The sequence below is a fragment of the Perca fluviatilis genome, chromosome 1 (assembly GCF_010015445.1).
Source record: "Perca fluviatilis chromosome 1, GENO_Pfluv_1.0, whole genome shotgun sequence".
In the NCBI taxonomy this organism is placed as follows: domain Eukaryota; kingdom Metazoa; phylum Chordata; class Actinopteri; order Perciformes; family Percidae; genus Perca; species Perca fluviatilis.
In genome coordinates, this window is record NC_053112.1 from 38000325 (window position 1) to 38016164 (window position 15840).

Consider the following 15840-nt stretch of genomic DNA (forward strand, 5'->3'; position numbering starts at 1 on the left):
ACCTCTTGAAAAATCTAGATACACGACGTTGGTAGCGTTCCACCCCCCCCCGCCGACTCATTTCCTGGTTCTCCTTCTCCATAAACAACATGAGATCAAGGAGAGGGTTAACTTCTCCTGCTCCAGATCTCCCACTGTGGTCAAAAAGAACAGGGGAGACTCTTTGGTTCTCTCACTAGGACTCTAGAGTCGCTACTCGCTCCAAAACTAATCGCCGTCACTCTCTCACTTTACCACACACTCCCCACACACACACACGGCCCTGCTATTCTCTTAAAGAGATCGACGCACACACCAACGCACAAGTATAAACATCAGTTTACGTAGGCTATGGAGAAAGCTCTGCGGGGAGCCTCTGCAGAACCATAAATCACGCTTAAGGGCCAATTGCAATGGAGGGATTAAGATTAAGAAACTGGGCTGCAGAAAACAATACAGAACCTAAGATGAGAGAGAAGCTCCACATCACATGGCGTTTGGGCTGGGTCATGCACGAGCGGAGGCTGGCCCCGGGGGCCGTGGCGAGTCGTGGGGGGTGGGGCTCTCTGTCTCAGAGGCGCTGGACTCGTCGTCGTCGTCGTCGTCCGTCTGCTCGGCGCTGTGGTACAGCATGAGGGCCTGGGTCTTATGGGTGATGGTGATGGTGCAGGGACCCTGGGCCCACGGCTCCCCGTCCACCTGCATGGGCATCTTGGAGCTCTTGAGGACCAGCTGGGGGAGGGAGAGATAACTTCAATAGGAGATAAGTGCTTATCTTGTCAATAACGGCGGTTACCTCCATATCTGGTGCTCACTGTTGTTTCTGTTCTGTAGCTACGACCCTGTCCGAGTTCAGCCATCTTTTTCATGTTGCGGTTATCCACCGGAATTTACCTCCTCGTGTAACATTTCAAATTGCTTTATATAGTCTAAAACAGAGAATGGTCAGCTGCGAGGCTGCAATTTCCGTTAGGGATCGGTGATTGGTTTCCGTTAGGATTTGCAGAAAATGACCAAAGGAAAAAAAACAAGTTTGCTGTTGTCACATATCTCTGCAATTCAAATCAGCTGACGTCGCGGTGATTCGGTTTGTTATCGATTGTTGTCTGGCCTCTTTCTCTGAGTCAGCAACTTTTGCTATCAAAAGAATAAAAAATAAAATCTTATTTCAGCCTCATAATAAAGTAAGCCAAATAAATAAAGTCTAAATTAGCCAATCAATATTACTAATATGTCTAAATGAGCATTTATTATTATGGGGATGTGCGTGGCCAGTTTTATGGCCTTTTGACCATGCGATCTCATTCTTAAAAAGTACATTTGCTCTGCTTTCTGCAGCAGTTCCGAAATCAATCAATCAATCAATCAATCAATCAATCAATCCATCCATCCATAACTCTCAATCTCTCTCACTTTCAGCCAGATACTTGTAAATAGGGAATGTCAGAATCACTTTAGGCCTACATCAATGAAAAATGAAAACTGAAAGGTTTAAAAATAAGCGCCATTCATTTCCATATAAATTTTTTCAAATCCACAGGGAGCCACTGGAATCCACAGACCCCTGGGTTAGGCCATTAGTAACACAGAAACTAACACAGCAATTTGAATTATTTTAACTGCCATCATTTTGGAAGGCTTAGAGACAAATTCCATCCGAACGTGTTATTTGCTGATCAAATATAACAACAAATGCAAGAAATCTTTTTCTTCTTTTCTTTTTCTGCTTAAAGCTTTAGTGCTAAGCTTGTTTGCCCTTCAAGCTGTTGCCAAATGAGTTGCTACAAAGCTAATTAAGAATATCAGCTCCACACAACTCTCTCTGGATTTCGCAGTATGGCTATGTTCAGAAGATTGGGGCGTCCGGGGGTCGGTGCGCCGTCCCGGAAGGCTTGTATCATGTGGTCGCACCGACAGTGTTGTTGTCATTACTTAGAATTCCTCATGGGGGAGACAGAAACTACGCACTATAGCTTTAAGCCTTCACTTTGTGTTCCCCCACCTGCAACATCAAACCTACACCCTTGGTTACCAGCAATGTTTTTCATAACCTTGTACATAACTATGTACGGTATTCAAATAATATTCAAATTCTTTTCCCCCTATTGTTGTCATAGTCACAGTCAGGCTGTAGTGGCAACACAAACCCATTGTTTCTGAAGGGTTAAAGAGCAGAATAAGAAAACCAGACTAACGATATGAGCACATGCAGGAGCCGAGTAGCAAAAGCTAAATCAGATTAGTTTCAAATTAGATTCTCAAGTAGTGGGACAAGACAAATGGCAGTGAAAACTCATTAGAGCTGGGGGATATGGAGAAAATCAAATATCCCGATATTTTTGACTAAATACCTCGATATCGATACTGCGGCGATATTGTAGGGTTGACTATTGGTGCTTTCACAAAATATTTACACAATGAGATTTTTGAGAAATAATCGTCAGTCATGTTGACTGATGTGTGGGTAAAGGCAAATAATAGAACAGCTAGAACAGTCCGATGTGTTCGGAAAAATCACACTCTACTGTAATGCAGCCTTTAAAACTAAAGACAACACTTGTGTCATATCAGGATATTATCATATCCAAAATTTAAGACGATATCTAGCCACATATATCGATATAATATCAATATATAATGCCCAGCCCTATCCCTCATTGTGTTCCTCCATATATTCTTATTGAGGTAAACCAGAAGCACTGTGATAGGACCGTGTGTGTGTGTGTGTGTGTGTGTGTGTGTGTGTGTGTGTGTGTGTGTGTGTGCATGCATAGGCGTAGATTTTGGGGGGAGATGCAGGGGATTTGTCCCTCATAATATTTAGAAGAGGTAGATTTGTCCTCCTCAAAAAAGGTAAAAAGAACCACTCAGGGGACTGAAAACGTACGGAAAACAAGAACTGTGTCTAACGTTACTTGTGCTACATTGGGTGGGGGGTTAAAGAACACAAAAACAGGAGCGGGAAAACTAAAGATGTAATTTCATGTTGTCTATGTAGCTTAGAACAATACAGGAGAATAACCATTTCCTTTACATGAATAAAGACATTTACACCATAAATTGTTGCATAAAAATTAACCAGAATGCAGGAAATAAAGTGTTTGACGCTCAAAATATGCAAAGGGGAGGACCCCCAGAGCCCCGGTTACAATGTGCCTTCCTGTGTGTGTGTGTGTGTGTGTGTGTGTGTGTGTGTGTGTGTGTGTGTGTGTGTGTGTGTGTGTGTGTGTGTGTGTGTGTGTGTGTGTGTGTGTGTGTGTGTTGGCCTCACCCTGACAGTGTGGGCCTGTCCCAGCCGTACAGGATTGGCCAGCTTGACCTGGATCTGAGCACAGTGGAAGGAGCCGAACACGCCCACCACCTCCAGCAGACCATCATCCAACCTGCAGGGGGAGACGGGAATTCACCGTTAGTTGCCACGGTTTCCCGGAGCACTTGCTATAAACCCTTCAGTAAGGACACCACAGCATAAACAATAACCAGGGATGAATTCGGCTCACTTTTGATGGGCATTTGACATTTTCGGTGACTTATGATCTGAAGCTCACAGCAGGGCTGCGCGACACGTGAGAACGTTGTTGAATATCGCAATAACGATATTATACTTGCGGATGTTGTGAGAAAATCCGGAATAAAAACTGTGGAACTTTATGACAATATAGGCTGCGTGATTTTAAACCTAATCTCTGTGACTTTACATTGCAAGCTATATGGCTTTTATGGTTTATGATAAAAGGGAGTCTTTGCATTTCTCTCTCTGAACAGGGTTTCTACAGGTTTCACCAAGTCAAATTGAAGACCTTTATGAATGAAATTTAAGACCTGTTACGACATAAAAGTAAACACAAAATGCAGAGTCACAAAAGTACTTGCAAAGTAAATAAATGTATTCAAATTGAATAAAAGCGACAGAGTAATAATGAGATGTACATTTAAAGCGTTACATTTGGACGAGCGAAAGAAAGAACTACAACACAATTAAATATATATATATATATATAAATAAAATAACAACACAATACTTCAACGAATTTAACCCTTGTGTTGTCTTCCGGTTGAGCATGAACTTTTTGTCCTTCTGGGTCAAAATTAACACTTTTAAAAAATATTTTTGACACATTTTCTGACGTTTTTTGTCCCTTTTTTCCCCCTGACATGCTATTGTTCAGTAACACCAAGTTATTACCACTAGTTTTACACTTATTTCTTGGAATACATGGTCACTACATTTAATTTGTAGGAAATTATACCTTATTTTGAAAGGGAGGGAGGGGCGAGCTAGCCTCCGGTTTGTTACTTCAAAACGTCAACAAGAAGTGACGTCACCCAACATCGCTTAGAGCACCTTTAAGGCTTTTTAAAAAGCCTAAAATGGACTTTTTGTTTTTTTAGACATTTTAGACCCCGCGGAAACCCTGCTGAAGCACACAGCTTTGATGTCAGAATCCCAAGGCAGGCCAAGTGTGGGGCAGAGGGGAGGCAAAGGGGGTAAGCTTCGCTTCAGAACTCGAACCTCCTATGGCGCCATTTTGATGCTACAAAGAGATCACCTCCCGTTAGCATTCCACTGACTAGCATACATTTTGGCGCCACTTTGACAGCGAATAACTTTACATCTGAAATGTTTAAAGACTCTATTTGTCCATTGTTTAGTTCTAAAGAAACACGACAATATATAAAAGGCTCCATTACCTTGTACCTCACGTTATGGCTCCGTAGCAGACGTTTTTGTAAAAATAGGCTAACGATTGTGTCATAACCAAGTGACTTACTGTCGCATAGTAGAGGAATTACCGTATAGTACAGGAGAAGCTCGCAGGCAGTTTCGACTTACGTTAGCTGTTTAGGTTTAATTACTAATGTTAACTAGCATGTTAGTTAGCAATAATTAGCCTGTGTTTAGTTTATCTCCTGGTCCATTATATATATGTCAATGGGGGAGGCCCATTTTGGAAGACTGTGCATTTCCTGTATGGGATTGTGTGAGGGACGGATAAAGTGCAGAGTCAGCTGAAGTTTTCAGATAGGAGTAGGAACAGATCTGGAGCGGGGGAAATCGTAAACTCAGCTGAAATGCGAACTAAAGGGTGCACTGTCAGCAGAGATTGGTTTCTCTAAAAAACAATCCTCCGAGGAAGGACCTCATGCGAAATGGCTAGTAGGTCTCCAAACACAACCAGATACATAAACAGATATTTACGTTCTGCCTTCCTGCTGCTTTCAGTACACTGCCACAAAACAGACATTTTAACTGAACACAAAAGGCATGAATACAATAAAAAAATATATATTTTAAAGTGCAGTTTCCTACTGATACTCCCCTTCGTGTAACTCAAAAAATCATGCGTTTGTCGCGCAAGTTGACATTGTGATGACGATTTATATAAAAAAAATATATATAACACATTGTTCAGCCCTAGTAGGTCTTACCGTGTGGGGGGGCAGGGTTCATCCCCCATTCCCTCCCAGAGTCTGCAGCCTCCGCCCCAGTAGCCAATGTTACAAACTATGATGCCCTCCAGACTGGGCAGCGCCACCCTCTCTCCATCCAACTCCAACTGCAGAAGGGACACATGCACACACATGCACACACAAACAGACACACACACACACACACACACACACACAGAGACACACCGTTAGTTCATGCAGGACACTGAAGCCATACAGCCGCTGATTGAATTATCATTTCTATCAGACCCACACACAGCCAGTCTCACATTGAGGCGGTCCATTTAAACAGGACTCACTGATCCCTGCCGGCCGAAGGCCTCTCTCAGCGCTGCTGCTGTCAAAGCTTTGCCTCCACCTTTCTAGTTCAGAGTCCTAACATGACTCAAAGGTTAAAATGGTTATTAATGTCTTGCTTTGGGCCCACTCTTGCATACCCATTGGGGGTTTCTGCATCGCGCTTCAGCTGTTTCAGCTTAGCATGCTGCTTGGCTAATCCAGGGAGCATCGTAAAGAGCGGAGCCATCAGCGCCAAGCCTAACTGTATTTCCAAGGGTTGCAATAAATCTGACAGGAGTGTTCTTGACTGAACAGAAACATAAAAAGTGACAAACTGTGGTTTTATGGGGAGTGGTAGATGTAGTTCAGTGAGAGCTAGGCTAACTGTCCCTCCCCTGCTTCCAGTATTTATGTCAACTCCCCTAGATTTATTCTCTGGGTATTTCATTCAAAATACAACATTAAGGAGACGGGATGAACAAATTACACACATAAAGGTTGAGGGTTAATTGGTGAATGGGTCCATTCCAGAAAAGTAAAATCCAGAAGTGGATCATTTTTTTCATCAACCACAAAAGGTCTTTTCTTTTTTTGTGAAGAAAGAATCAACATGAAGCTTCATCACACGCACACAGCTACTGTACCTCAATCCTCTTATCCAGATCCTTACATTCCTGCACTAAACAATCTTTGGTGCCATACAGGAAATATACAGTCTGGGGAAACAAACAAACAGAGAAGAAAGCATTAATATAAGGCTCATTATTTCTCTGATGCTTCGGACAATGAGGAAGCCAGCCTATTCGGAGGCAATGCCTTTGTATCGATACGCTAATTCTAATTCAGTAAACGTCTCTACACGTTAATTAGGCCATCTCTGACCTTGTTGATGATGCGGCTGGAGAAGAAGGAGGGTGTTTTCTCGCGGTGTGCGTGGAAGTTGAGCGCCATCAGAGCATCAGGCCCAACAGAGAAGTAGTTGTTCATGGACAGAACCTGAGGAGGACGTGCAGGATATGAATATATAATATAAATAGTCTTATGTACTGCTGAGTGTCAGTGGGCCTGTAGTCTCTGTCCACGACGTTCCACTTCCGGGATTGCTCCGTTGCCGCCGGACATTCTGCCGGATGTCACTCTTTTTGGCCAGATGTCTGTTACCTTCCAATTTCTTTGTGTTGTTATTCTAACCTCTGGTGGATTTGTGACTATGGTCCGCCCGGTGCTTAGCGCCCCCCAAGACGATTGTGATTGGTTTAAAGTAGGGGTGGTACGGTTCATGAAAAAACACCCGAACCGCTCGGTTCGCTCGTCTCGGTTCGGAGCATGTGTGTACCGCACGGTTCGTCAGTACACTGTTAAGCTGCACTAACCTCTTACTGCCGTAGTGCCCACTTTATACACCTATGTTAAAACACTTACTGGAAATGACGAGCGGGATGGGCGTGACAAACGCAACACATGGCAGCTGATTGGACGATCGCGTCACATGGGTCTGGCTGGTCCCTAATTTCAAAACAGACTGTCATGGCGGCTCGTTCAGAATACGATCTCATATTGTACTAAAATAGTTCACCCAAACGTGTTTCTGAAAACATTTTAAGCGAGAAATAGGCCATGCAGTTGCTGAATCTGTCTTCATTTCAGATCGACAAAGGTCAGTTTAAAAGATTTTCGTCAGATTTTCGAGACTTGCGAGACGACCGCCCCAAGTCGAATCCCGAGGGTACGCTGCAGGTCACGTCCGCGTCACCTGCAGAAATGTCAAGTGGGAGAGAGGCTGCCCAGAGCTGGGGGGATGCGCCAGCGTCGTTTATAGTCTGGTGTGTGGGAACATTTTGGATTTCATGGTACCTATGATGAAATAAAACAATATATAGAACTGCCACTGTGTGCATGTTTTGTGCAACATGCATTCAATATGCTAATTTTAGCTATATATCATATGCTGAAGTATATTCTGGAGTGTTAAAGATTAAAAGAAAAAATAACAAGAACCGTACAGAACCGAAAACCGTGACCCTAAAACCGTGATACGAACCGAACCGTAGGTTTTGTGAACCGTACCACCCCTAGTTTAAAGAAATGCCAATAAACCAGAGCATGTTTTTCTCCCATCCCGGAATGCTGTGTGGACTAGCCAGACCCTCCTCCGCAGCGCTGTGGAGGAAGGTCTGGCAATGCGAGACTAATGAGCCTGAATCCTAACACATCCGCAGGTAAAGAGAGGACTGAAGAATTCAAAACAAGAGGTCAAACTCACCTTTGGTTTACGAAAGTAGAGGCCTTTTGAAGCCACCTGCACCTTCCATCTGAAAAGGAGTACGCAGGAAATTAGCAAGAACAACAGACAAGACAAGACAGGGCGATAGCTAGGATTTTAGAAATACAGACAGACATGAAAACAATTCTGGTGGAGAAATACTGAATCCTTTACTTAATTATGTATCGTTGCCTCAAAAGGTAGTCAAATTTGAATATATTGGGTCTAAAATTACTTCCCACTAGTCCGTCAAAATCTCGATTTCCCAGGAAGAAATGGAGAGAATATGACCTCAGTTTCCAGCAATTTCCTTCAACTTTAAGACTTTTAAAAAAGGACAATTCCGGCGCAAAATGAACCTAGGGGTTAATAACATATGTGTACCGAGTCGAACGTTCTCTCGGACATGTTTTCATGTTAATCGATTGTGCTTTAAACAAGCTACCGCAAAACTGGTGGTTAGCTGCTGACACTAGCTTTCGGGGCAAATGGTAAAACGCTATTTTATACCACTACCAAGGCTCAAAATAGCACCGCACTTCCACAGTAGCATGATGAGGGTCCCTACAACTGAGGCGTTGAGAACTTTGTAAGTGTACAGACAGTTTATACAGCGCGCTTCGCAAGTACAACAAAAGATCAGATCTATACTTTCATTGCATTTTGGGTGTTTTATTCAATTTTGTAGCATTTGATTTAGTTTTTTTAAATGTTTGTGACAGTATCCTCACTGAACGTTTTGCTTTTTTAACTCAATGATTAGGTATAATTTCCTATAAATGAGGTTTATTGACCATGAATTCCAAAAATAAGTGTATAACTAGTAGTAATTTGGTGTTAGTGGTGGATATACACATGGTAATGAAAAGAAGCACTAAAGGTCGAAAAAAGCACCTAAAAACACCTTGAAAAAAATAAAAGAGCCAAAAACGTCAGAGAAAGGCTTGTTTTTCATTCATTTTTTGACCCGGGAGGACGACAAGTGCACGGTCAAATGGAAGACAACACAAGGGTTAAGATGCTGGAAAGAATTTCTTTTACATAAAACAGATTATATATCGATTATCTAAATAGTTGGCAATTAATGTCATAGTTGACAACTAATCGGTTAATTGATTCATCTTTGCAGCTCTATCCCAAATCAAAGACTGGCCCACCTGTCCATTTTGACCACCTCGGCATCGAGGATGTTACGGAGAACCTGTTCCACAGGGATCTCCCCAGCATAGCCAGCACCCCAGCCCAAAGTGTTGGACAGGTCATTTCCTGTCCCCAGAGGCAGGATGGTCACCCTTGGCATGAACTGGTCCTGGCCCTGACACAGGAGAGTAGAAGAGCAGCAGGTAGGTTATTAACTTGGTGCAGACGAGAGGTGGTACACAAGAAATTGCAGCACTTGAAATAAATTGTATTAAAAAAAATAAAAAATAAAATCATTCTCATTGCTCAGAGACAGTCCCATCTGACCTTCAGCTTCATAGTATCGATGGCATCCAGCACCCAGCCCACTGTGCCGTCACCCCCACACACCAGCACCCGGACACTGCCGGGGGGCAGCAGAGTGCACAGCTGGAGGGCTTTGGAGGGAGTCAGCTCAGACAGGTCAAACACCTGAAGGAGAGGAGGGAGAGAAGATGGGTGTAAGTCATGTTTTGTGCAGAAATTGAAAAGGTCCCATAACGTAAAAAGTGAGAATTCCATCTAGTTTTTTTATTATAAAAGCAGGTTGAGGTGCTATACAAAAATACTGTTACAACTACGGTTGTGATGTCACAATAATACTATACATAGTACAGTGCTGTTACAGTCATTACCCGGCTGCAATGACAGTGCAGAGACTCAGAGAGCACAGATGCGGAAGACCCGGAAACACTGAGCAATCAGAGCAGAGAACAGGAGGCTTTTTCAGGGGGGTGGGGGGGGGGGAGGGGGGGTCTTAAAGAGACAGGTGCCAAAACTGAGATTTATTTTAAACATTTAAGCATGTAAACATGTTCTAGTAGAAACCCCAAAACACAAGTATGAACCAGAAAATGAGCATAATACAGGCCCTTTTAATCTTGACTCATCCCCAGGATTTAATAAAAAAATAAAATAAAAAGAGCTAAAGGATGATTTAGGCTAACTGAGTGAGAAGCTTCAGCCTAACCTGCACAGGATTCAGAACGGTGCGAAATTCTCCCAGCAGAGCCTTCCCCATGTTGTTACCGCTACGCGTGTTAGCCAAGACTAACACTGGAGTCCAGCCACTGCCACAGGAAGATGCCAGCTACAAACAAACAAACAAACAAACAAACAAACAAACAAACAAACACAAACACACACATACACACACACACACACAGTTAAAAAGAAAAAACAGCTCTAGACACTACAGTATGAGCAGACTGTATGTGCAGCACCTTGCTGTACTCTTCCGGTTGCCTGCGGCGGAGCTTGTTGACACGGTAGAGGTAGTGAGGAGGGATGATGAGGTTGTGGAACTCGCCCAGCTCACACTGGTCTGCATCCGTCAGGCTGTCCATGCAGTCATCGTGCACTGTGGTCTGACACCACACACACCTGAAGGTAAAAGGGACACAAGCCGTTTAGAAAGGCAAGGAAATTCACACAAAAGCAGTTCCTGCTGAAGGAAGAAAATCCCTGAATCTTCACTAGCTGCAGGGGTGCTGGTCTGTCTCTGACCTCTGAAACTGGCATTAGGATTAGCCGAGTCATTTATCTGACAATGTGAGATTATGCCAGCTCATGCCCTAGCAATGCCAGAGAGCAGCAGCAGTCCATTAGAGGAAATTAAAGACAGATTAAAATGACATGTTGGTGCACCCCATTATGGTATGACAACCTTTTAGTGTGTAGGTAATCATCTATTCGACAGACTATGACACACACACACACACACACACAGTGCGTCTCACTATCTTTGTGGGGACCCGTCATTGACATAATGCATTCCCTAGCCCCTTACCCTAACCTTAACCATCACAACTAAATGCCTAACCTTAACCCTCACCCTCACCCTAACCATAACCTAATTATATCCCTAAAACCAAGAATTAACCCTCAAACTGCCCTTTAATGTTGTGGGGTCCAGCATTTTGGCCCCACAAAGCTGTCCAGACCCCACAAGTATACTGTATTCCCGGTTTTTGGACCCCACGAATGTAGTTAAACGAGAACACACACACACACACACACACACACACACACACACACACACACACACACACCTGAAGTCGCAGAGCTTCGGCTGGGTCCCACACTGCTGTTTGCACACTGCGCAGTAGCTGGCGAGGGGGACATTTCCGCGGACCCAGCGATGCTCCATGGCTCCGTCGGGGCTACAGGGGGCCATGATCTCCTTGCACTGCAGGCTGCGGTCGGCCCGGCGCAGGCACTGCTCGTCGGCGCACACGCCGCAGCAGTCGCAGAAAGCCCCTTGGAGGATGTGCTGGTTACACACACAGCAGTAGGTGGGCTTGTTGAACAGGTCTGTGTAGTGCCAGCCGTGCTTGCTTTTGCGAAAGAAATCCTTCATGTGTGTTTTCCGCTTGGAGCGCTGGGCGCTGCACCACAGCGTGATGATGACCGGGACCACGACGGCCAGAGAGGTCCAGAACAGCAGCGTCCACTCCTCCCGGGAGCCGCAGTCGTCGTGCACCTCTTCCCCCTCCTTGTACATCGCTGCTGGACGGTGGCGACGGGTGATGCTAACGAGCGGAAATGAGTAAACAGCAGAGCTATGTAAACAACAACGGGTGGGGACGGGACACACGCGACCTTTTCCCCGCGACACGCATGTTCACGGACACCAACAGAACGCCGCCACTTCCGACCTAAACATCCAGATGTAGAACGAACGAGCTCAGAACAAGAAGACTGCGATGTGACGTTGAGCCAATGAGCTACCTCGCTACTTTAGCTTCTTCAGAGAGTATTTCAATGCCAAGATGATTCACTTCACCAACAAGGGAAAACGCACATTTTTGAGTGGAGGGGATCTTTAAGTAAATGTACTTAGTTACTTCCACCAGTGGTACAATGGCCAAGTGCACTTACCTTCTCAAATGTATTTAGGACTTAAAATGGACTTAGCCGCTGCTAACGACAAATGCTTTACAGATAAGCCTTTATGTGTTAATGAATATCAGGCACAGACACAATACAGAAACTATACTTTTAGCAATTGTAGTAGAACAAAATGAAGGCCGAATAACTTAAAGTCGCTATATTCTTTCTACTTAACATAATACATAATATATATTTAAGCGAACACGGAAAGTAACACTAGTACTAAAGTACATCTCAACTTTTCTATCATCTCTGATTATGAGGCGCACAGCCTACTGCTGCTACACAGCACGCATGCGTCGTGCGCTGCATCGTGAGTTCATGGCGTGTCAGATAATCACATTGAGGGAACAAAAGCTTTTTGTGCCCGAGGAATTAATCAACGAAATATTATCATTAAAGTGCGCACGCTACTGGAGACATATGCGCAATGCACAAGGAGGGGGGGGGGGGCGTATAAACGGAAACGGAAACAATGACGCACATGACGTCTTCCTCGTGCTCCAAATCCATCATAGGAATAAATAAAACATAAGGCAGGCAAGTTATTAAACACAGTAACAAGAACATTATTAAAAATAAATGAGTTGATATCTTTGAAATGAGATCAAATCTTAATGATCCTTGAAATGTCCGGAAATGTGGCCATTGTAACAGCAAGCTAACGGTGCAAAGAAAATAATACCACAAACAATATCAGCCATTATGAATGGGATAAAAAAAAATTGGCGGACTGATAAATGAGATATATCATATGCTGTGGGCCACTGTTTTACCCTGTTACCTTCAGGTCCCATGAATCCCAGTGCAACAGTATCTAGATAGATAGATGTCACATTTGATATAGCATATAGTGTATCGTTGACCGCCTACTCCTACCTATTATCCTTATTTGTAAATACAGTCGTGAAAAAATTAGGACACCCATGCTAAAGTTGACTAAAAAGAGGAATACAAAAAGTCATCTTTTGGAAATTGATCTAATGCCTTAATTTAAATTCCAAAGGCCAAGGGAACTTTATCAGGATGCATAGTATCCTGGATCCATGAAATAACTGGCCTTTAAAAATAAAAATCTGCCTGCCTCTATGGGAATTTAACATAGGGGTGTACTCACTTATGCCCCCTGTATTTTAAGGAAGAACATTTATTTATTTACGATAAATATTTTTTCATTTCCAAAAGATGATTTTTTTATTCCTCTTTTTAGTCAATTTTAGCATGGGTGTCCTAATTTTTTCACATGACTGTATGACATAGCCTATTCTCAAAAAGTAGTTCAACAGTTCCCTGCTAGAACAGGTAAACCACCCTGAAACATGATGTAAGGGAGCCAGTCATTATTGCGAATTAGAAACCCAGGAGGGCTCTTGAATCAGCCTGAAGAAGTTCAATTTGCAATAATGACCCGCTCGCGCTACATTCTAACAGCCTTGTTGAATACTTTTTCTTTTTTTTTTAAGATTTCTTTTTGTGTCTTTTTCCACCTTTAATTTTTGACAGCCCTGGACCTCTGCGTCGAGGCACAAACCTCTCAATATATGTGCGCCTGCTCTACCCACTGATCCAACCCGGCCACAGCCTTGTTTAATACTTGATTCTGGTTTGTCATAACATTCTTCGGTCTGTTATTTCTGTATAACAGGCCGTCGCTAAGTATAACAGACCGTTGCCATGGACGGAGATCTAATCATCATTTTTGAATTGATAAAACTGTAGGCTATATAATAGGCTATACCTGACCATTTCACACAGAGCTCACCACTTATTGAAATGGTTCAAACAGCCACAAAAGCCTCTCCCATCACACGGCTGTGTTTGCATCGCCATCTAGTGGCCTCCCCCCCCACCTGCCTTATTAGACCTTACACAGTAGTGCTTTGATTCTTGCTCCACATTCATTTAGCAACTTTAGAGCAGGGGTGGAAGAAGTATTCAGATCCTTTACTTAATTTAAAGTACTAATACCACACTGTAAAAATACTCTGTTACAAGTAAAAGTCCCGCATTGAAAATATTACTGAAGTAAAAGTATGTAAGTATCATCAGTACCTCAAATGTAGCCTACTTAAAGTCCCATTTTAGAAACTGGAAACGGTCCAAACAGTTCTGTCAATCAACGAAGTGATTAATGATCTAGTCATTTCAGCTGGACTTGTAGGCCATTATATTGTTGGTTAGTTTATCTTATAATAAAACATTGTATTTTAAAAACGACACGTGTTCTGTTTTTATGTTTTTAGTTTCTATATGCTACCTTTCGTTGAATTATTTTAGTGAACCCTACATGCCAAGCCCCATGAGGGTTTTCTGTTTTTCCTTTGCATGCCTTTTTTTTATTTTTTTTTTTATTTATTTTGTCATATAATGTAACACTGTAGTTTTTTTTTTTTTACATATGCTAAATAAATCAAATCAAAAATGTAGCGGAGCAGAAGTAGACAGTGGCATGAAAAGAAAAGACTCAAGTAAAGTGCAAGAACCTCAAATTTGTAATTAAGTACAGTACTTGAGTAAATGTACTTAGTTACATTCCACCACTGCTTTAGATTTGAAATATCTCCTCAGTAACATGAGCAGGTATGGGACAGTTTGCTGGTGACGTGCAAAAAGAGGCGGATGATAAACCCCCCCCCCCACCCCTCTGGTCTGGACCTCAGAGCAGAGAAGGCTCAGGCAGGAAAAAGGTGAAGAAGATGAAGACGCTGGTGGTGTTTTTGCTGTGCCTGGTCCTGCTGACCATCTCCACAGGTAGGAAACTCTCAGGGATTTACCCGAGGAGAGCAGGAGCCTCTCACGATGAATTCTGGGGTGACATTTGAATCCAAAGAATACCATTAGCTCCTGCAGCAGTGAGTAAGTCAGTGGATTCAGGTCAGTTGAGTAAAGTGAATAATAGGACAGAATAATGATGATCTCATTAAGGAAAGTCTTGCGTGAATTTAGTGCATCCTTCTTTTGTCCCATGACTATACATTTAGATGCTGTATCAAGAAAGGGAAATGGTGTTTCTTTTTTTTTTTTACGATGAGTTTTGCACAAGTGCATTTCCATGTAGAATTGATTTTGTTTCAGCATGCATTCTTTCTTTGAACGCAGAGTGAAATTGCACTCAACTTGCACAATTACAGATTCCTCTGAAAATCAAATCTTTCCTAATGAGATGGCTGGAGAATGTGAGTGTTTTTTGCCACGTCGCTGTGAGGGGCCCAGGCAGCAGCAGCAGCAGCAGCAGCAGCAGCAGCTCTGGCCTTGTGTTGATAGAGCTGGGTTGATCCAGCTTCCTCTGGGAGGAGAGGGAGAGAGAGCCAGCCGAGCTGCCTGCTGGGGTCACGTGCTGCCTGGCTCCCCGGGGACCGAGGAGGATGAATGGGCACTTTGTTACCTTCTGCCTCCCAATACTGCATACACGCCTGGGTTAGAGAGAGAGAGGCCAGGGGTGTGTGTGTGTGTGTAAAAGGCTTTGTGTGGTTTGTATGTTGTGTGTGTGTCTGTACAGCTCCCTTGGGGCTTGGGCGTTGGGAGAATGAGCAGCCTCACATGGACTAGCTAAACAGATCAGGTCAGCCACAGCTCACCAGCAGCAGATAGTGGTGAGAGGTTTATTCATGGGTCTGAACACAGCTTTCAGTGAGAGGAATGGTATCCTGATTAGCCAATCCCAAGCCACGAAGCAAACAGCTGTCACGTTCATAGGAAGAAAAAAAAAAAAACTGAAAACAGTCTTAGTTCACCAAAGTCTTTTCAAAAAAAAAAAAAAAAAAAAAACCCCCCCCCCCCCCCCCCCTACACACACA

General features: G+C 43.3%; 2 protein-coding genes and 1 long non-coding RNA gene across 4 annotated transcripts in view; 2 read left to right on the plus strand and 1 right to left on the minus strand.

Annotated features, from left to right (window-relative positions):
* Positions 1-205: 205 nt before the first annotated feature.
* dgke (diacylglycerol kinase, epsilon) lies at positions 206-12109 on the minus strand. Its single transcript, XM_039814500.1, has 11 exons — positions 11203-12109; positions 10375-10534; positions 10122-10241; positions 9440-9583; positions 9130-9287; positions 7973-8021; positions 6592-6705; positions 6354-6425; positions 5410-5537; positions 3251-3362; positions 206-711 (listed from the first exon to the last, which is right to left on the minus strand). The coding sequence occupies exons 1-11, from the start codon at positions 11652-11654 to the stop codon at positions 487-489; spliced, it is 1734 nt and encodes a 577-aa protein (XP_039670434.1). The 5' UTR covers positions 11655-12109; the 3' UTR covers positions 206-486.
* On the plus strand, positions 3246-9505 carry LOC120567602. The gene is made up of 3 exons (XR_005640596.1): positions 3246-3431; positions 9102-9315; positions 9423-9505. It is a non-coding gene; the product is annotated as an uncharacterized LOC120567602 (long non-coding RNA).
* A 2584-nt stretch (positions 12110-14693) lies between the features above and the next one.
* The window catches only part of c1h17orf67 (chromosome 1 C17orf67 homolog), a 6969-nt gene continuing 5822 nt past the window's right edge, over positions 14694-15840 (plus strand). For both annotated transcript variants that reach the window (XM_039814527.1, XM_039814519.1), the window contains exon 1: positions 14694-14794. In XM_039814527.1, coding sequence (XP_039670461.1) covers positions 14740-14794 — 55 coding nt within the window. In that variant the 5' untranslated portion in view covers positions 14694-14739. The remainder of the gene's footprint in view (positions 14795-15840) is intronic.